Source organism: Cherax quadricarinatus, chromosome 83 (assembly GCF_038502225.1).
Source record: "Cherax quadricarinatus isolate ZL_2023a chromosome 83, ASM3850222v1, whole genome shotgun sequence".
NCBI classification, from domain to species: Eukaryota; Metazoa; Arthropoda; class Malacostraca; order Decapoda; family Parastacidae; genus Cherax; species Cherax quadricarinatus.
In genome coordinates this window covers 9,824,456-9,847,497 of record NC_091374.1, presented here as the reverse complement: position 1 = coordinate 9,847,497, position 23,042 = coordinate 9,824,456, and the positions used below count along the sequence as shown (strand labels likewise).

Sequence of the window (23,042 nt, the reverse complement as noted above, 5' to 3'; positions counted from 1 at the left end):
TACATCGTCGTTACCATACCTGATATAAATGACTAATTTCTTGTAGAAACGTCTTAGAACATTGATTCTTGTACCATTGTGTTGCCAAAGAGTTAAGCTATTTTTTGGTATATATAACTCAATTTCCATAATTTTTCGATTTTTGGTTGAGCGCGCGCGGAAAATTGCCCACATGCTCCCTTAACACCCCTCCTTCAGAGTGCAGGCACTGTACTTCCCATCTCCAGGACTCAAGTCCGGCCTGCCGGTTTCCCTGAATCCCTTCATAAATGTTACTTTGCTCACACTCCAACAGCACGTCAAGTATTAAAAACCATTTGTCTCCATTCACTCCTATCAAACACGCTCACGCATGCCTGTTGGAAGTCCAAGCCCCTCGCACACAAAACCTCCTTTACCCCCTCCCTCCAACCCTTCCTAGGCCGACCCCTACCCCGCCTTCCTTCCACTACAGACTGATACACTCTTGAAGTCATTCTGTTTCGCTCCATTCTCTCTACATGTCCGAACCACCTCAACAACCCTTCCTCAGCCCTCTGGACAACAGTTTTGGTAATCCCGCACCTCCTCCTAACTTCCAAACTACGAATTCTCTGCATTATATTCACACCACACATTGCCCTCAGACATGACATCTCCACTGCCTCCAGCCTTCTCCTCGCTGCAACATTCATCACCCACGCTTCACACCCATATAAGAGCGTTGGTAAAACTATACTCTCATACATTCCCCTCTTTGCCTCCAAGGACAAAGTTCTTTGTCTCCACAGACTCCGAAGTGCACCACTCACTCTTTTTCCCTCATCAATTCTATGATTCACCTCATCTTTCATAGACCCATCCGCTGACACGTCCACTCCCAAATATCTGAATACGTTCACCTCCTCCATACTCTCTCCCTCCAATCTGATATTCAATCTTTCATCACCTAATCTTTTTGTTATCCTCATAACCTTACTCTTTCCTGTATTCACCTTTAATTTTCTTCTTTTGCACACCCTACCAAATTCATCCACCAATCTCTGCAACTTCTCTTCAGAATCTCCCAAGAGCAATGAGGGTATCAAATGATTTAGATAAAGAAAAATTGGATATCAAATTGGGGAGGAGTATGGAAGAAGTGAATGTTTTCAGATACTAGGGAGTTGACGTGTCGGCGGATGGATTTATGAAGGATGAGGTTAATCATAGAATTGATAAAGGAAAAAAGGTGAGTGGTGCAATGAGGTATATGTGGAGTCAAAAAAAGTTATCTATGGAGGCAAAGAAGGGAATGTATGAAAGTATAGTAGTACCAACACTCTTATATGGGTGTGAAGCTTGGGTGGTAAATGCAGCAGCAAGGAGACGGTTGGAGGCAGTGGAGATGTCCTGTTTAAGGGCAATGTGTGGTGTAAATATTATGCAGAAAATTTGGAGTGTGGAAATTAGGAAAAGGGGTGGAGTTAATAAAAGTATTAGTCAGAGGGCAGAAGAGGGGTTGAGGTGGCTTGGTCATTTAGAGAGAATGGATCCAAGTAGAATGACATGGAAAGCATATAAATCTATAGGGGACGAAAGGAAGGAGGGGCAGGGGTCGTCCTCGAAAGGGTTGGAGAGAGGGGGTAAAGGAGGTTTTGTGGGCAAGGGGCTTGGACTTCCAGCAAGCGTGCGTGAGCGTGTTAGATAGGAGTGAATGGAGACGAATGCTACTTGGGACCTGACTATCTGTTGGAGTGTGAGCAGGGTAATATTTAGTGAAGGGATTCAGGGAAACCAGTTTTCATATAGTCGGACTCGAGTCCTCGAAATAGGAAGTACAATGCCTGCACTTTAAAGGAGGGGTTTGGGATATTGGCAGTTTGGAGGGATATTTTGTGTATCTTTATATGTGTATGCTTCTAAACTGTTGTATTCTGAGCACCTCTGCAAAAACAGTGATAATGTGTGAGTGTTGAATGATGAAAGTATTTTCTTTTTGGGGATTTTCTTTCTTTTTTGGGTCACCCTGCCTCGGTGGGAGACGGCCGACTTGTTGAAAAAAAAAAAAATTTGCACATGAACACATTTAAAATTCTTAGGATTTTTTTTTTTTTTATACTGTGCACACTCACTATAAAGACCCATTCTCTCAAATCTAGGCCAAAATTTACCACTCATAGCTTATCAGACAGGTACAATACATCATGAGCCAAGCTCATGACGTAGAACCGAGTAAGGGACCATGGCTCTACCTTACAGCCGAAGAGGGTTAATGATACCAACAAGAAAGGCAATTTACTTTTCCATCCCCATCCCAGAAAACACCCAAAGTATCCTATCCTTAGGCTGGAAATTATATTTCTGAAAATAAGAAAACAAAAAATGGCTTCAAAGAGCAAAAATATGTATTTTTACATTTATAGATTTTACCTCAACAAAAAAATTATTCCACAGTATTATTTAGGAGACAAAAAATATTGACATCATTTATACTGAAACCTAAAACAAAACAGCACTAATACATAATAATTTAACACTAGCAAAGTTACTATTCAGAATACACTAGAATTTAAAAAATAAGATACAATACATAGGAAAATGTATGTACAATGTTTCAACCATGAACAGGCATCAAATACACAAGGACATATTGGAAAACATTTTAGTACAGCCCCTCTTCACTTAACGACAAAGTTCCATTCCTAAGACCACATCGGTAAATGAATTCATCATTACTATAGTAGTAGTGGGTTTGTGTCAACCATCTCTCATGATGTTTTAATGTCACCTTTGCACCATTCATAACATTTCTAGTATATTCTTAAATGTTATACAGTAGTGTACTGTATACTGTAATAAACAGAATAGAACTAGCTATAATATACATTAGGTATGCATACTGGTCAGAGAGCCCATCGAAAGACCGAGGCATCAGTAAATGAGTACGTTAAGTGAGAAGAGGCGAGGCTGTATACATCAAGGACAGAATCAACACATCAGGTAACAATATATGCAGTCAGGGGTCTAGCATTGCTAACAATGGCTGATATAGTTATCAAACATTACCTGAGTATATTGGACGGCCTGCTTCCTGAGTATTATCTAGTTGGTTCACATTTCTGTAAAAGAAACAAGTCTCGTAATATCTTATCCATGTATCCTGATGAAGTAAGTTACATAAATTCATTCAGTGAGAGAGTTCAATATGCATCACAAACCTCTGAAAGTCAAAGTTCATCATGATAGCAAGATTATGACTAGCTTTTTTTATTTGAATCTAGAGAATGATAAAAAAAAGTTTTGTTCTGTGGAATGAACAGCAGCATCTTCCTAAGGCAGGCAAGGGGAGGCAGACTACATTGGACTATGAAGGCCAGGGAGGTAGGGTAAGGAAGAGCACAAGGCAGGGCAGGCTGAAGCACGCAGAGCAAGGTAGAGTAGGAGGGGCAGAGCAGGCAGGACAGGATAGGGTTGGGCAAGCAGGCTAAGTTAAAGGCAGGGAAAGAAGTGGAGAGAAAATGTTCTCATTCTTCAGTTGCTGTCTCGTGTTGCCCAGTTATGGTACAAGCACAGTCTCCCTCCCTCCCTCTCAATGCCTTCCACCCACCATCCATTCCCATCCTACTCTTCCAACTCTTCCAACACACCCTCAACTATCACTCCATTTAAGAACTTTACATCACCCAGTCTTGCCAAGGGGTCGAGGCCCACTCTCACAGGCCAAGTATCACATGCTTTACTATTTTTCATAAAATCAAAACTAAGTTCCTTTATGAGGGTAAGTAACTCAAGGATCACTATGTATGAAAAATATCATGTTTTCTCTTACCTGGTTGTGTTAATCCTGCATAGTATTACGCTACTTCCAGAGAGAATACCTTCAGAGACCGAACATGACGATATTTATACTTTTAATTTTACTCCCAACACTATCTTTCAGTAAACTCCTCCTGGAATATACAGTATTTAAATTCAGTTACACTATATTACACAAACTAGATCTAAATTAAATATGAAGGATATGATTTCAGTTTCATGTGTTCTACAGTATAACCTTACTGCTTGAAGGCTTGAGAGTTTCATTGAATACATCATAATAAACAAAACTAAAAAATTTAGTTCCTGAGAAGAAAAAAAAAACTTTGAAAATAAGCATAATGTGCCCCAAATTTGCATAATTTAAGGTTTCTTGTACAGCAGACTCTTAACTGAAACTTTCAGAATAATCCAGAATGGGGAAAATGAATCGTCCCAAAAAACTTGAAATTACTATGAATACCATAAGAAGTTTAGTTCATCAGTTAGGATTTTGTTTTCCCTACAAGCAAGCAATTCTATATTCACAACATTCAAATATTATCAGTAATTTAACCCTTTCACCGTTTCAGTCGTATATATACGTCTTACGAGCCACAATGTTTGACGTATACTCAAAAATTCTAGTGGCTTCAAATCAAGCAGGAGAAAGCTGGTAGGCCCAAGTGTGAGAATGGGTCTGTTTGGTCAGTGTGCACCATATAAAAACAATCCTGCAGCACGCAGTGCATGATGAGAAAAAACTCAACCGTGTTTTTGGATTAAAGCGCCGACTTTGAGGTGTATTTTCACATAGTTTTTATGGGTATATTCTCATTTTCGTAGTCACATTTGATAGACGGGTAAACATATTATAGAAATAGAGGTGATTTTGATTGGTTTTACTATGAAAATGACTGAATTGGAGCTTAAAGTAAGGAAAATGTTTTGATTTTTTCTGATGTTCAAGAGTAAACAATGTCATTGTCCAATAAATGTCCAACTAGCCATTCTAATATGCAGTCATGAATGGGTTGATGTTATTTATACAATTATTACAATATTGCAGTAGTCTGCATAACAGTAAATCTTCTATTTTTGGTTTGAATAAAAATTCAAAATAAAAAGCAAGAGTAATATCAGAGGGGCCTGGAGATGTGACTGATGAACAAAGAAAAATGTCTGCATTGTTCATTCTGGATCCTATTTTGAAATTGGCATTTTTTTATTTGCGTTAAATTGGCCAAATTGCAATTTCTGACCACTTTATTGGGTAGCCGAAATCGGTAAATGGGCAGTTTCTTGTACTCAATCAATAGAACAAATGGAGTTCTTAAGAAATAGTTATGAGTTTGGTTGACTGGAACAATGGAATTAGCCGAAAACAGGGCTCAAAATGGGCGAAATCACCAATTCGTAAATATCGTCGAGGTTGCTAGCTTCGTGAGAGCGTTATTCTGCAAGCTTTCCATCAAATTTCGTACTTTTGGTGTCATTACCATCAGGAAAAGATTCTCTATCATTTCTTAAGAATTTTTTTTTTCTCCAATATTTTGTGATACCAGGAGACACCTCAGGATTTGGGGTTTTGACAGTCAAAGGGTTAAACACTAATACTTCAGAAGTTTTACTGTACCAAAATATCATTACAGCTTACATGCCAATACATTCAGCATTCTATGAAACTTTTCATGAATTTCATGTACAGAGCCTTGTACATAGAAAATCTGCTACACAAAATGCTCTTCATAAATTACAAAAGAAATTATAACTACTACAGACCTGGGTGGCTAGAGATTATGTAAATTTTAGGAAATGCTTTAAAGATTAACTATAACTGTATTAAAAAATAATCCAGCAACAATTCTGAAAAGCAGACATTCATCAAGCTTTACCTTCTAATATAGATGTAGATTTCATTGCAAAGCCTCTAACATCACTCAGCACATGAGGTCAAATTTCAGATGCAAAGATATGCTGTAGTTCACTCCATACCTGAAGAACAATTTTTCTTTACATAGGGGTCAAAAATGTATCTTCAATTTAAAGTCCCTCTCAAATGATCAGCAAAATCTGTCAACATATAGTCTCGGGTTTCAAGTGTTAAATCATCATATACAGCAGTTAATTTTTTTTTTACTATTATATCCAAACCAAGTGATTTTGTTTCTTACATTGTTCAGTGAATGATATACAGCTTTACATTCCACTCAAAGCAGCAGCAACATACCAACAGTACCAACTGTCACCGAGCAATTTCACACCAGTATTTCGCCCAGTCTGGTATGGCCTTTCCACTGCTGAATTTGAGGCAAAGTGAAATACAATAAATTCCTAGCAAGACTTGTGTATATAAAATTCTTGTTTATACCATTCTTCAAATACAAACACATGAACACTAACACTACTTCCCTGAATGCTTGAGATTTATTGGAATACATCAAAACTCGTTCTCAAAATCTGACTATCCCAAAAGTATATAATTACAATATACTATATTTCATGGATTAAAAATTTTCCCTTACCTGGCAGTGTGAATCCTGCATGGCACTACTTCCAGAGAAGATTACCAGCATAGACTGAATATGAAGACAATGTTCATACTTAAAATTTTATTAGCAACATTTTGACTTTTCAGTCAACTCCTCCTGAAATACAGTATATAAAATCAACTATATTATATAAAGTAAACCTAAATTAAATTGTATAAAAGATATAATTTCAGCTTAATTTTTCCACAGTAAAACCTTACTGCTTGAAGGCTTGAGAGTTTCATTGAATACATCATTAGAAAAATATATTTAGAATTTATGAGTTAATAAATTTCATGTACAGAGAACCTTATAGAAAATGTGCAAGACAAACAAATAAACAAGTCAAACTAAACATCTAGATCCCTGATGGGAATATGTAATACTTTCAGGGAAGATTACCTGCACAGAATGAACATGGAGACTTGGCTTATACTTGTAATTTTGCTTCCAACATCTTATTTCAGCCACCTCCTGGAATATATTTTAAAGCAAATTATTATATAAACTAAACCTAAATGAAATAGCATAAAGGATATAGCTTGTTTTTGTTTTTTTTTTTTTTTTCCCACAGTACAACCTTACTGCTTGAAGGCTTAAGAGTCTGATTTTAATACATCATAATTAGTGAACAAAATTTACAATGTTATAATAATACAAAATCTTGAAAATAAGCTTTAAAGAATAACATGCATTAAATTTGCATAATTTAAAGGTTACTGCACTTGCCCAGTAGTCTATTTGGAACTTTCTTGGTAAATTTTAATTAATACAATCAAAAGTAATATCAGGTTGGTAGACAGCAACCGCCCAGGGAGGTACTACCGTCCTGCCAAGTGAGTGTAAAACGAAAGCCTGTAATTGTTTTACATGATGGTAGGATTGCTGGTGTCCTTTTTTTCTGTCTCATAAACATGCAAGATTTCAGGTATGTCTTGCTACTTCTACTTAAACTTAGGTCACACTACACATACATGTACAAGCATATATATGTATGTATATATACACATCCCTCTGGGTTTTCTTCTATTTTCTTTCTAGTTCTTGTTGTTGTTTATTTCCTCTTATCTCCATGGGGAAGTGGAACAGAATTCTTCCTCCGTAAGCCATGCGTGTTGTAAGAGGCGACTAAAATGCCAGGAGCAAGGGGCTAGTAACCCCTTCTCCCGTATAAATTACTAAATTTAAAAAGAGAAACTTTCGTTTTTCTTTTTGGGCCACCCTGCCTTGGTGGGATACGGCCGGTTTGTTGAAAAAAAAAAAAAAAAAAAAACAATCAAAAGTTTTAACTTTTCAAAAAAATATATTTTGCTTTTCCCTACAAGTCAGCAATTCAATATTCCTTGATATTCAGAATTATCCATAATTTAAACATCAGTACATGTAGTGATATTTGGGTTCAGAAGTTTTACTGGACCCAAAAATAATCAAAAACATTTTTGCACATGAACACATTCAAAATTCGTAGTTTTTTTTTTTTTTATATATATATACTGTGCACACTAACTATAAAGACCCATTCTCTCACATCATGGCCAAAATTTACCAATCATAGCTTATCAGACAGGTACAATACATCATGAGCCAAGCTCATGACGTAGAACCGAGTAAGGGACCATGGCTCTACCTTACAGCCGAAGAGGGTTAATGATACCAACAAGAAAGGCAATTTACTTTTCCATCCCCATCCCAGAAAACACCCAAAGTATCCTATCCTTAACTATTACCATTCACTTCTACCAAGAACAAATTTCTGCATTTAATCTTTAGTTTTACTTGTATTACTGAAAACAAATATACATACCTCATATCTGTCACAGAAGGCTGGAAATTTTATTTCTGAAAATAAGAAAACAAAAAATGGCTTCAAAGAGCAAAAATACTTATTTTACATTTATAGATTCTACCTCAGCAAAAAAATTATTCCACAGTATTATTTAGGAGACGAAAAATATTGACATCATTTATACTGAAACATAAAACAGCACTAATACATAATAATTTAACACTAGCAAAGTTACAAAGTTTAAAAAATAAGATACTATTCAGAATACACTAGAATTTAAAAAATAAGATACAATACATAGGAAAATTTATGTACAATGTTTCAACCATGAACAGGCATCAAATACACAAGGACATATTGGAAAACATTTTAGTACAGCCCCTCCTCACTTAACGACAAAGTTCCATTCCCAAGACCACATCGGTAAATGAATTCATCGTTACTATAGTAGTAGTGGGTTTGTGTCAACCATCTCTTGTGATGTTTTAATGTCACATTTGCACCATTCATAACATTTCTAGTATATTGTTAAATGTTATACAGTAGTGTACTGTATACTGTAATGAACAGAAGAGAAGAACTAGCTATAATATACATTATTTAGGTATGCATACTGGTCAGAGTCCGTCGAAAGACCGAGGCATCAGTAAATGAGTACGTAAAGTGAGAAGAGGCGAGGCTGTAAACATCAAGGACAGAATCAACCCATCAGGTAACAAGATATGCCATATCAGCCATTTCTAACAATGGCTGATATAGTTATCAAACATTACCTGAGTATATTGGATGGCCTGCTTCCTGAGTATTATCTAGTTGAGTGACATGTCTGTAAAAGAAACAAGTCTCTTGATATCTTACCCATGTATCCTGAATCCTGGTGAAGTATTGTGGCTAGCTGGTCTAGTGGCTAACGCGACGGGCTGGAGTTTCGAGACTATGACCGCGGGTTCAATCCCGGCCGGGGGTATGGTCTGGTGAAGTAAGTTACATCAATTCATTCAGTGAGAATTCAATATGCATCACAAACCTCTGAAAGTCGAAGTTCATCATGATAGCAAGATTATGACTAGCTTTTTTATTTGAAACTAGAGAATGATAAAAAAAAATTCTTTCTGTGGAATGAACAACAGCATCTTCCTAAAAGATTAATCCTAGTTCCAGCAATTTATTAACAGTTTATCAGGCTTCAGAAAAAGCTTTAAAACTTTTACCTAAAGCAACAGACCAGTGTCCCTAACTGGTGACCTGTCATTTAACACATGACCACCAGGATCATAAAATTAAAGCAAGTGGCAAGGTCAACAAAAGTACTAGAGAACTTCACAAAACATCAATTTCAGCTAAAATGTTAACATGGAATAGTAAACTACAACAGTAACATGAGGACTACTTTGCCTGATTTCAACATTAAAATTCATTTTTTGACTACTTGGTTCACAGGTGTTATGTTTCAAGTCACTAACAGAAAATGGTACTAAATATGCCAAGTAGGTCAAAAGAATTTAGATCCTTGTAAACTGAACCAACTTTAAATTATTAGCCAAAGAGACAAAATGCATAAAAATCTTACCATAAGAAGTGGAGTCATGCTGCATATTTGTTCTGGAAACAGAAATCATAATTAACAATCATGTATAACCCAAAAATAACAATGCCTGTAATATATCAGTTTTGCACCAAGCAAATCTGAGATTCTGTTTCATCATAAATCTCCAGAGCAAACTTATAACTAGAAACTGTGGCAACACTTTTTTTTTTTTTAAACATGTTGGCTGTCTCCCACTGAGGAAGGGTGACCCATAAGAGAAGAACACTTTCACCATCATTCACACAAAATTGTACTTTACATTGTCACCCAAGAAAAATCTGTTGCTTTTTAAAAAATACTAGGAAAAAAAAACACCCATGAAAAAACGTTACCCACAAATGTGCAGTGTTGCGATGAACTGGAGCAAACCACCAGGGATTACAACTTTGTATTTGTATTAATTTCACACTCGAGACAGGTATCGACATACTAATTTCAGAGATCAATAGTTAACTGCTATAAGATGGAGGGGATGCAGAGGAAGAGGATAGGAGGAAGAGAGTGGAGGAAGATGTAGAGCAGGGAGAAAACAAGAGGGACAGATGTAGGAAAGAGGGAGGAATGCAGAAGGGTGAAGGAGAGGCAGCAAGAAAAGGGACAAGAACCAAAGGGTGAAGATGGAGGGATGTCAGGAGTGGAGGGTGGAGAGCTGGGGCAGAGAGGTGAAGGAAAGAGGAAATGTAAAAGGAAGGTTGATAGCCTGAAAGTAAGGTAGGGAAAGGGGGTAGGGAAAAAAAAAAAAAAAAAGGATGGGAGAAAAGGGATAGAAGGATAGAGGAAAAAAATGGATAAAAGCAATACAAGGGCACATGTAGGGAGTGCTATGAGGTGGAGAGTATGAAAGTAAATAAAGATACTTTGGGATCAATATCTCAGCAGGCAAGTTTCTGAAAGATGCATCACAATCACTGCAGTAACAGACAGTCAATGAATTGCCAAGATTGGCAAAGGATATAAAAAAAAAACTCAATAGGGAGGTGGGATACACAACTTACAGATGCAGCAATCAATACCTTTATTCAGGGCATTTCACTCACAGTGGGCTAAGTTACTGACCTGACGAAGCCCACTGTGTGGCCAAAACATTGTTAACAATGATATCCAAAGTATTTGTCATTCACCTTGCCTTGCCAATATTTACACACCATTTCAATTTAAAGACATGCTTTTACTCCTGTGCATGAAACACAATGTACTGAAGCAATTGATAGGGGGTTCACCAAGGTTTGGCCATGTAGAAAGGACTGATTAAAACGGCATAGAAATCAGAGGTAGATCAGAGGTTTCAAAATTGCAACAAGCTGTGGAAGAGCAGCTGAACCTGCAACTCACGCTGATTAAAATATTACAGGGTAAAGTTCCATGCACAGGTAACACCTACAACTGCCTTCCAACAACCGAAGAACTTCATTCATGATGCAGCCTCAACAGCCTCTGCAGGAATCAAATGATACTGCAATGTATTAAAAATGAATTGCACCACTGCATATACACAGCATATTAAAAGCAAAATTCAGTATGAAAAAAAAAAAAAAACAACCTTGGCAATTTAGGCATTAAATTATAAGTCATGAACTAATCACAGCCTTGAGAACACTAACACTGCTTTTAATCTTAAGTATGATGCAAAAACAAAACCCAGAATCCCGAGTAAAAAATCATCTACCACAAACATTTGTTTAGATCGAGTTTTGTCAGTGTCAATTACAGATCAAGAGCAAATATCACTGAATATAATAAATGGATACTAAACAACAGCATATATGGTACTCACCAAATACAAAAGAATTTACACATTATTTTCTTCAACTTGCAATCTGTCATCTCCAAGTTCCAACTGCATGCTTTTATATGGCACTTGCAAAAAAACAGAACTACACAGAGCAATTAAAATATTATACAATGTTTTGAAGCTACAGTACATATATAGTATGTGACTGCCATGGAGGAGGAAAAGTTTTGTTTTGGCAGAAAACCACTTTTCATTAGAGAAAAAATATATCGAGTAATGCAGCTGTTTTTATGCATCAGTAATTCGCTTCCCCAAATAAATCATTTTCCATCATGGCATTCCTAAACGACTATCTACAAAGCCACATCACATTGAACCTGTAATTATGAATGGTGCACCATAACCATTTTGTCGTTAAGCCAGAATTACGCAGAAAAATTTAAACCACTGCTCCACTTTTGATCGAGGGGAAACAAGTAGATTTTAAAGCTCAGTGATGTAAGCAAAACAACACACACATGAAGGTAAACAAGGTTAACTGGTTACCCAGACTTGAATAAAGAAGGGGACAAGTCTACATTGTAGGGGAAAACAGTTTTGCTTTTCAGAGTCAGTTGAAGTGTGATGTTCAACAAAACTCAAGATGCAGTTTAATTTTAAATTATATAAAAAATCTTAAAATTGCAACATGAGCATGTTTAGAAACTAAATTCTACACCTAATTAGCAAGAGGTTTACCCAACAACCTATTACAACAATCAAGTGGTATCAAAGAATAAATTAATTGCAAGTGAAAAACTAAACATCTCAAAAGTAGACAAGATGAAACTAATTCATACATTAATTATACAAGCCAAAACTGTAGATAAATCAATTCGACAATCATTCCTGCAATATTTCCCTCAATTTTTTTTTTTAAATTTTGCACAATCCATTACATACTACACTGTATGTTAAATATACTATGAAATCTGTTCCTGAAAGTAGACAATGGTCAGGTCAAATTTATCTTAACTTAAAAATGCAATATTATACAGCTAGAGGAAATAAAAAAATTTGTTAACATTATATGTACATATATATTTCTTGTTTTTATACAAAATTATAACATACCCTTATATTAATATATAGACATGTTGGAATAGGCATAAACAAGAAAACAAGTTTATACAACCACTAGAATTGCATCATATGGCTGTTACTAAAACATTTATACAATCATACATTTCAATATACAAGTTCTATGAGAACACTATCAGATGCTCATGGCAAAACCAATCAGTCACGGGCTTGGTCAAGTTAAGTAAATAAACTGCCTGCAACAAATGTTTATATAGCATTTGGCATGCCTTCCACTGGAAATGTATAGTACAGCCACTGCATCCTTTCTGTACAATTTATGCTAACAAGGTCACCCCCTCCCTCACTGTTGTCCTTCTCCTTCCTTTTTGTCTTTGTCACTTGATGAGCTGCTTTCCCTCTCTGATGCCATCTGAAAAGAAAAGATTGAAATAACAGTAAATTTCTTACCTAGATGTACAGTTAATGAATGCTTGGAAAAAGCGTTACATTACAGTCTTATAACGCTTTACAATTCTAAAAATTACACAAAAATTAAGGGATTCACTGGTGTACTAGATTTAACTAATAACTATTACCAAACTCTGGCATTAGTGCATTATATACCTCATGGTCTTTGTGACATGTCAAATATTAAGGCATCTTGTGTTCTCTTATCTCCAACATTGTGCTGCAACAAGCAGAGAATATACATGGTATGATCCCGAGTACATTTCCATTATTACTTTGAAGGGTGAAAAAAAAAAAAACATGATTTAATGGATATTGCATACTACACAATCAGTTGCATCGACATCCAGAAACTGTCTGCAAACAATGGACTGCTCGTTTCCAAAACTACAGCAGGGCCCTGCTTATATGGCAGGTTAGGTTCCAGTCTACTGCCGTAAAGCAAATCGCCCCTTTTCACTTATAAATGCACATACGGTGGTCCCTCGTTTTTCGTAATTAATCTGTTCCTGGAGGTGCTATTATCAAAATCTACTATTTTCGAATCAATTTTCCCCACAAGAAATAACGTAAATATAATTAATCTGTCCGTGACACCCAGAAGTATCAACAATTTTTTACCTTAACCCTTTGAGGGTTTTGGTCGTACTAGTACGTCTTACGCGTAGGGGTTTTTGACGTACTAGTACGCATAAATTCTAGCGGCCTCAAATCTCGCGCGAAAAGGCTGGTAGGCCTAGGTGCGAGAATGGGTCTGCGTGGTCGGTGTGCGCGGTAGAAAAAAAATCTGGGACCCAGTGGTGCATTGTGGGAATGCCCTCTTAGTAAACAATGTCCACCATGCCTCGCGGTAAGAAGGTCCTCACTCCTCGGCGAATTGGGACACACTTGTTCCCCAGTGACAGTTCTAATAGTGATGGAAGTGCCAGTGAAGAAGGTGAGGTTTTGACCGAAACTAATGACCATAATATTGGTAATAGTGAGGAAAACCCAGACAACCCTCAGCCTTCCACCTCTGGTGCTGGGTCCTCTTGTTCACGTTCAGTTGTTCCAGAACCCAAGAGGAAACTTCTATTTTCCCAAATCCCAGACTCAGATGAGAGCATGGGTGATGATAGTGAATATGAACTACAAGCTCTTCAAACTAGTTCCAGTAGTAATAGTGAAGTGCAATATTCCCCAGTGAAGCGTCAGTATATACGACGATATATGCGCTCTGGTAGTGTGCCATATGTTATACCAAGGGGAAGGAGTATCTCGGAGTACATCCCGTGGCTGTACAACAGGAACAGACAGTGAAAATGACGAAGATACTGTTGCAATTGGGATGGAAAATGTGCGTGGTGGTAGTGGTGCCGGCGGTGAGGCACCAGCAGTGGGCCATGCTGCCACCCACGCCGCTGCCTCAGCTGATCTAGAACAAAGGCCACCATCCCCCACTCACCCACCACACCAGCCTCCACAACCACAACCTCCACAACCACAACCACCTGTCATTGTCCAGTACCCACCAGCAGACCGTACCTGGGATTGGCAGGAAGCTGTCAATTTTGTTCCAAATCCCCACCAGTTTGATGACACCCAAAGTGGAATACGGCCATCTTGTGTACTTGGGAACAATGCCACTAAACTGGAATGTTTCGAGTTATTCTTTGACGAACCACTGATGAAAAGTATTGTCATGGAAAGCAACACATACTACGAGTACACCATGGCACACACATTACTTTCACCAAAATCACGTCTACACCAGTGGAAGGAGGCAACTGTGGCTGAGATGTATCTTTTCTTTGCCACAATAATGCTTATGCCACATGTGTATAAGCACAAAGTGAAATCATACTGGTCAACAGACCCCCTGATTGCAACACCAGGTTTCAGTGATATAATGCCAGTGAATCGATTTGTGCTAATGTTACATATGCTTCACTTCTCAGATAAAACCAGGCCTGACAGAACTGACAGTTTATATAAGATTAGGAATGTGTTTGTGTATCTGAAACAGAAATTCAGTATGCATTTTTATCCCTTCAGGAAGCTTGTAATTGACGAGTCTTTGATTCTGTTCAAAGGAAGACTCTCTTTCAAGCAGTACATACCAAGCAAGAGGAAACGCTTTGGTATAAAGTTGTTTGTGCTTTGTGATTGTTACAGTGGTCTGGTATTGGATATTACTGTGTACACTGGAAGTTATACATTGCAAAATACCAGGAAGTTATTGGGCATCTCAGGTGATGTGGTTCGAACAATGATAGAACCATACCTTGGTAAGGGGCATATATTATATACAGATAACTGGTACACAAGCCCCTCACTCAGTGATTTTTTGCGAGTGAATATGACAGATGTGTGGCACAGTGCGTGCAAATCGGAAACATATGCCCAGGTTTGACGCTGGCACTCGTAGAGGTGAGGTGCAGGCGTTTGCTGCCAATGACATCATGGCATTTCAGTGGCATGACAAACGAGATGTCACACTGTTGTCATCAATTCACCCTAATGAAATGGCAGACAGTGGCAGGCAGCATAGAGAGAGAAATGAACCCATTCTAAAACCTGCAGCTGTGATTGATTACACCTTCAACATGCGTTCAGTGGACAAATGTGACATGCAGATTGGGTTTGCTGATTGTGTTCACAAGAGTTATAAGTGGTACATCAAACTGTTTTTCCATCTGGACATTTCCATGCTCAATGCTTATAATATGTATAAGATGAGCACCAGAAACAAACCACAGTACGGCGAATTCTGTTTGTCTGTCATCAGACAAATAGTATTCAAGTACCAAGGAACAGCACCTGCAATTGACCGCCCACCAAATTTTCAACAACTACCTGCTCGTCTGAAGCATGGTGATCACTTCCTGGTAAAACTGCCTGCTACTGCTTTGAAGAAAAAGGCTCAGAAGAGGTGTTACGTCTGTGCACATACAAAAAAACGCACACAACAACGCAGAGACACTCGTTTTATGTGTGAGGAGTGTAAAACTCCACTGTGCATGACACCATGTTTCAAAGAGTTCCACAGGCTTCAGAACTTCTAGAAACATTCCCTGTGACTATGTGTGTATATAAAATATAGAAAAATAGTAATAAACATTTCATATCGTTTGTTTGTATAAATATTTTCTGTAAACAAAATAATGACAACAGTGTTTACGCCCTTATTGTGTAGTATTGAAAAAGAAATAACTTACAAAATACTGATCATGTTGGCCTCAGAGGCCATAAAAGTTACTCAGAAAAAGAAAAATTGAAAAATAATTGAAAATAGTACATAAAGTAAATAGAAAAATACCGGGTGACGGCAGTCGGCGATGTTACCATATGTTGTTCAATTTTGGCAAATTTCACGCCTCCATATCTCGGTAAGTATTGACGTTAAATTTTTTTTGTTTAGCCTATAATGTTTAGAAAAAAAAACTATTTTTTCATAAGAAAAAATAATTTTTTTTTTTTGAAATTTGGCCGACCCTGAGAACAAGTTTCGGAGAGGGCCTGTCGACCCTCAAAGGGTTAAAGATAGATTTACATGCACAAAAGAATGAACATTCAACATGACAGTTACCTTTATTGAAGGCTGTTGTTGATGAATGGAAGACAGGGAGGAGGAGAGAGGGAAGAGAGGTTATTGTTTGGAAGGGGAATCCCCCTCCATAAAGAGGATAGGTTGGATAAATACATGAGTGAGAGGGGTTGGATTTGAGTGGGACTTGCATATCAGAGCTTATTTCTTGGGTAGCACTGAAAATTGGATTGGGCAAATGTTTTGTTAGTGGGATGAATTGTAAAGGACCTGCCTAATATGGGCCAACAGGCCAGCTGCAGTGTTCCTCTTTTCTTATGTTCCTATGACTCTAGGTCACTTCAGGGGTCACTTACCTAGCTTAAATATAGATTTACATGCAGAAAAAAATGCCAAATAAATGTAAACCACTAATAAAAAATGTATAAACGAACATTGGGAATAGGGGTAGTTGATGAGTAACGGTCTGCATAGTAGGGTGATCAAAGCTAAAACATTGGGTAGTTTCAAGTTTAGGTTGGATAAATACATTAGTGAGAGGGGCTGGGTTTGAATCGGTCTTGCACATGAGTAAATAGGTTGGTAGTTAAGACACATAGGCAACATTTAAGCAACTTTATTCCGAAACGTTTCGCCTACACAGTAGGCTTCTTCAGTCGGGTACAGAAAGTAGGCAGGAGCAGTAGAGATGTGAAGACGATGTAATCAGTCCATCACCCTTAAAGTCGTAGATTTGAGGTTGTCAGTCCCTCAGCTTAAATGTTGCCTATGTGTCTTAACTATCATCCTGTCGGTATTGTATACCATTTTGATATTCACTGTCAGACACTGCAACACAATGGCGTCTTGGTACAGAAAACACCTTGGACAACTTCAAGTGAGAACCGTTCGTTCTGAGAGGGATGTGACCTACAACCGTAAAGCAAGATTAAAATGTTCTATACTTAAATACATTGTTGGTTTACTGCCTAAGTCTTCTCCATATGCAATTTTAACCCTTTCACTGTTGGTGCCGTATAGATACGTCTTATGAGCCAGTGTTGGTAATGTATTAATATGCCAAAATTGTAGCAGCTTCAAATCTAGCTGGAGAATGCTGGTAGGCATACATACGAGACAATGGGTCTGCATGGTCAGTGCACGCAGTATAAAAAAAATTGGGGCACCCACACTGCATTGCAGGAACAACATTTCAGTAGTCTTCGTTTACTGTGCCTTTCAGTAAAGATTATCTCGCTCCCCAGTGAATTTGCGACTTCTCGTCCCAAGTGATAGATCTAACACAGATGGAAGTGTCAGTGAAGATGAATGTTATGGTTTTCAATAGTTTGTGACCTAGAGCAATGCCCAGATACCAGATACAAATAGAGAAAAGGGAAGGCAGCTTGGGTGGAGAAGACAGCACAGATGGTGGGGAAGATGGTGTACATGAATACAGTTACAAAGATTATCATACATAGCAGCATGTGTAAAGAACCTAGGATAACCCAAAAGACAGCGACTTCTTTCCAGCATGGGTGGTGGGGAAGACAGTGTGTGGAAGGCAGCGTGAATGTGTAAACAAATTATGTAAACATTATAATGATTATTATGTTTGTGCAGTTATTGTGTTGCATACAAGTGGATATATTCATTATATTGGTCTCACAGGCCACAAAAGTTACTTCAAAAAATAAAATATTAAAGAAAAAATAGAAAAGTAAAAATAATATAACCGAATGTGAGGCAGCCATGGATGTTGCCAGAATTGGTTCACTATCTGTCAACTTCAAGCCTCCATCTTGGTAACTACTGATGGCAAAAAAAAAAAAAAAAAAAAAAAAAAAAAAAAAAAAAAAAAAAAAAAAAAAAAAAAAAAAAAAAAAATAACTCAAAAATATTCTTCAGATTTGTTTTTTTTTTTTTTTTTGACAGAGCAGGTTTGTTATGAGGACTGTTGACAGTGAAAGGGTTAAAAGCTTCAGTCTGAGAAGAGTGAACCCTACAGAAAAAAAAAATGGTCTAAAACATGGCACACAATTCAGACCTGGGGTATAAAATAAGCAACAATATAAAAATCTTGTACCTGTACTAGAGTACTGTGTTAAGCTATTAATAAACTTTGCTTACTCAATGAATCACTTGTTAATACCTACTGTTCCCCACCACAAGCTGTATGACATGCCCGCCCACCCATCCTCATGAGTATGCGACAAAACCAAAGTCAGTCAAGAAAAATTTTTAAGCCTCATAATACAACACAACTTGCTATCTTTTAAGACGAAAAATACAGTGACTAACTAGTGACTTAATCTGTACTTTGTTAAACTTGTGTTCTGGCATTAATGAAACATTTATTAAAACAAACATTCTGAATAAAATCTTACTTTTTTGTATGCCATTTCGAATAACTTTAGAGACGCCTGTTGAAGTTCACTGACTTGCTTCTTTATCTCTTCAGGGTCAGCAGTATCCTTGTTAGCAAGAAGCTCTCTCACTTTACTAATTTGATCTTTCAATTTTGAACTCTGTAAAAGGGATAATAAAATTATAGCAATTATGAAGGTATCTTATTTTTTTTTATTATCACACTGGCCGATTCCCACCAAGGCAGGGTGGCCCAAAAAAGAAAAACTTTCACCATTATTCACTCCATCACTGTTTTGCCAGAAGGGTGCTTTACACTACAGTTTTTAAACTGCAACATTAACACCCCTCCTTCAGAGTGCAGGCACTGTACTTCCCATCTCCAGGACTCAAGTCCGGCCTGCCAGTTTCCCTGAACCCCTTCATAAATGTTACTTTGCTCACACTCCAACAGCACGTCAAGTATTAAAAACCATTTGTCTCCATTCACTCCTATCAAACACACTCACGCATGCCTGCTGGAAGTCCAAGCCCCTCGCACACAAAACCTCCTTTACTCCCTCCCTCCAACCTTTCCTAGGCCGACCCCTACCCCGCCTTCCTTCCACTACAGACTGATACACTCTTGAAGTTATTCTGTTTCGCTCCATTCTCTCCACATGTCCGAACCACCTCAACAACCCTTCCTCAGCCCTCTGGACAACAGTTTTGGTAATCCCGCACCTCCTCCTAACTTCCAAACTACGAATTCTCTGCATTATATTCACACCAAACATTGCCCTCAGACATGACATCTCCACTGCCTCCAGCCTTCTCCTCGCTGCAACATTCATCACCCATGCTTCACACCCATATAAGAGCGTTGGTAAAACTATACTCTCATACATTCCCCTCTTTGCCTCCAAGGACAAAGTTCTTTGTCTCCACAGACTCCTAAGTGCACCACTCACCCTTTTCCCCTCATCAATTCTATGATTCACCTCATCTTTCACAGACCCATCCGCTGACACGTCCACTCCCAAATATCTGAATACATTCACCTCCTCCATACTCTCTCCCTCCAATCTGATATCCAATCTTTCATCACCTAATCTTTTTGTTATCCTCATAACCTTACTCTTTCCTGTATTCACTTTTAATGAAGGTATCTATGTTGACAATTATAATGTAGAAAAGCAAGTGTGCCTGTTTTTTAGATTTCTGAATCCCAAGCCAATTATGAATGTTATAACCCGTAACAAATGAAAAATTCCAAGAAATATACTACTGTAATAAAACTTAGCTAATTGATTCAAGATAGCCAGGATATGTAAATGCTTTGAGCAACTACCTACTCTGATTTCAACATTACCCAGTAAATACTGGGTTATCAGGGTAATGGAGGCACATATGGTAGAGTAGAAGAGGACTGATGCTGTTAAGTGTATGTAGAATAAAGTTAAATAGTACCACAAGGATACACAGGATTAAGTAGGAAAGATGAATATGATAATGTAAAGCATCAAGGTGAAGTGGTGAGCAGTGAAAACACATACTGAAGGTAAATAATATGAATCAAATGTGCACAAGAATTGGTTTCAGTGCAGTATTTATTAAGGGTGCCAAGCACTCCACCTACTAGGACTGGGATAATTATGGAACCTGTTATCCTACAGGTAGCAAATATAATAGTACTTTAACTTCATTTAACATTTCTCTCACCTCCTCTGCTGGAAGCTGATCTTTAAACTCTTCTATCTTGCTTTCAGTATCATGAATGATACTTTCTCCCTGATTAATTGCCTCCACCACTTCTTTTTTCTTTTTGTCTTCTTCTGCATACTGTTCAGCTTTCTTCACCATATTCTCAATCTCTTCCTTGCTTAGACCTCCCGATGACTGGATAACAACTTAAATAATAAAGAAATCCATTAATCTTATCAATACCAAACAAAACTTTCCATAACACATTCCTATTACTACAATTTCAAGATACAGTGTTGTGAAAAAAAAAAAATATGTCGGCTCTTAATGTTAGTCTACAGTGTGATTTTTTGCAACAAGTACATTCAAAATTGAGCAGCACATGCTAAGACCTTTATAGTACAGTAGGGCCCCACTTATACGGCTAGTTAGGTTCCAGGCAACCGCCGTAAAGTGGAACACCCTTTTTTTCCACTTACAAATGCATACAAACACTAGATAACAAGTTTACACTAACATATATTAAGTTAGCAATAGAACCAGGCATCAAAAAACAAAAAAGTACAATACACACATAGTGCACTCATTACTTACCTTAAAATATTTATAGTCTTAATCTAGGGTGAGACAAGTAGTATTTATTATAAGAAATCAAGTGTGGTATGTATGGTAGTCAGCCAGGCTACCATACCAGGCCACCCCACCCACACATACAATTCTATGATATTTAAGCATCCCAGAGCGATAAAATGTATATACAGTTCACTCATTACTTACCTTAAAATATAGGGTGAGATGAGTAGTATTTATTGTACAAAATCAAGTGTGGTATGTATGGTAGTCAGCCGGGCTACCATACCAGGCCACCCCACCCACACATACAATTCTATGATATTTAAGCATCCCAGAGCAATAAAATGTATATACAGTTCACTCATTACTTACCTTAAAATATAGGGTGAGATGAGTAGTATTTATTGTAAAAAATCAAGTGTGGTATGTATGGTAGTCAGTCGGGCTACCATACCAGGCCACCCCACCCACACATACAATTCTATGATATTTAAGCATCCCAGAGCAATAAAATGTATATACAGTTCACTCATTACTTACCTTAAAATATAGGGTGAGATGAGTAGTATTTATTGTAAAAAATCAAGTGTGGTATGTATGGTAGTCAGTCGGGCTACCATACCAGGCCAACCCACCTACACATTTAAGCATCCCAGAGCGATAAAATGTATACACAGTTCACTCATTACTTACCTTAAAATATTTGTAGTCTTAATGTAGGGTCAGGAGTAAGTAAACGAGATAAAACGAATAAATGAGAGAGAGAAAGAATGAGTGCATGAGAGAGGACAGGCGCAGAGTTATGTAAACAAACCAGGCGAAGGCAAGTTTTGTAAACAAAGTGTACACGTCTGGTTTGTGTACAAGTTACATTGTGTACAGGTTGTCTCTACATTGATATGGTAGAATAAATAAAGAAGAACACTCCCATTCTCATGTAACATCATTTTGAGAAGAAATGATGCTCTGAGTGAAGGCAATGGAAATAAGTCACTGACTTTTTTGGGTTATCCTAGGTTCTCTACACATATGTTATGTATGATAATCTATGTAACTGTATTTGTGTATACCTGAATAAACTTACTTACATACATACGAAAGGAATAATTTTCTACAGTTACCCCCAGTAACACATTTTCTCTTATGTTAGATTAGAGAAAATGTTATCTGGCTACCACATCTCATATTTATGTTTATTTATTCTATTGTAGGGTGTATTTATCATCTTTTTATGTTATGTATGGTGTTTATTACATAATTTTGAAAAAAATATCATTGATGGATTAATGAAAATGTGTATATTAACGTAATATACAACATTTAATGAGACTCGGTGATTATTATTTTTATTATCATCATCATTTCTAATATGGCATCACTTGTGCAAGTCGTCTGCTACCACATCTCATATTTATGTTTATTTATTCTATTGTGGGGTGTATTTATCATCTTTTTATGTTATGTATCATGTTTATTATATAATTTTGAAAAAAATATCATAGATGGATTAATGAAAATGTGTGGAGTCAAAAAACGTTATCTATGGAGGCAAAGAAGGGAATGTATGAAAGTATAGTAGTACCAACACTCTTATATGGGTGTGAAGCTTGGGTGGTAAATGCAGCAGCGAGGAGACGGTTGGAGGCAGTGGAGATGTCCTGTTTAAGGGCAATGTGTGGTGTAAATATTATGCAGAAAATTCGGAGTGTGGAAATTAGGAGAAGGTGTGGAGTTAATAAAAGTATTAGTCAGAGGGCAGAAGATGGGTTGTTGAGGTGGTTTGGTCATTTAGAGAGAATGGATCAAAGTAGAATGACATGGAAAGCATATAAATCTATAGGGGAAGGAAGGCGGGGTAGGGGTCGTCCTCGAAAGGGTTGGAGAAAGGGGGTAAAGGAGGTTTTGTGGGTAAGGGGCTTGGACTTCCAGCAAGCGTGCGTGAGCGTGTTAGATAGGAGTGAATGGAGACGAATGGTACTTGGGACCTGACG

General features: G+C 37.5%; 1 protein-coding gene and 1 long non-coding RNA gene across 3 annotated transcripts in view; both read right to left on the bottom strand.

The window, feature by feature from the left end:
• LOC128702096 (uncharacterized) overlaps positions 1-9,625 on the bottom strand; it is a 43,821-nt gene extending 34,196 nt beyond the window's left edge. Inside the window, exons 1-8 of one of the 2 annotated variants that reach the window (XR_011394338.1) lie at positions 8,932-9,625; positions 8,092-8,126; positions 6,690-6,761; positions 6,282-6,404; positions 5,931-6,056; positions 5,652-5,751; positions 3,791-3,911; positions 3,028-3,080 (exon numbers count right to left, since the gene is read on the bottom strand). This is a non-coding gene — a long non-coding RNA (uncharacterized lncRNA). Of the gene's footprint in view, positions 1-3,027; positions 3,081-3,790; positions 3,912-5,651; positions 5,752-5,930; positions 6,057-6,281; positions 6,405-6,689; positions 6,762-8,091; positions 8,253-8,931 lie in introns of those variants that run through there. The other variant, XR_011394339.1, reaches the window with a different exon arrangement.
• Positions 9,626-12,448: 2,823 nt separating this feature from the next.
• Positions 12,449-23,042, bottom strand: part of Hsc70-5 (Heat shock protein 70 cognate 5) — a 47,031-nt gene continuing 36,437 nt past the window's right edge. Inside the window, exons 12-14 of the mRNA XM_053796112.2 lie at positions 20,497-20,684; positions 18,816-18,956; positions 12,449-12,885 (exon numbers count right to left, since the gene is read on the bottom strand). Of these exons, the coding sequence (XP_053652087.1) occupies positions 12,817-12,885; positions 18,816-18,956; positions 20,497-20,684 (398 nt within the window). The 3' untranslated portion in view covers positions 12,449-12,816. The remainder of the gene's footprint in view (positions 12,886-18,815; positions 18,957-20,496; positions 20,685-23,042) is intronic.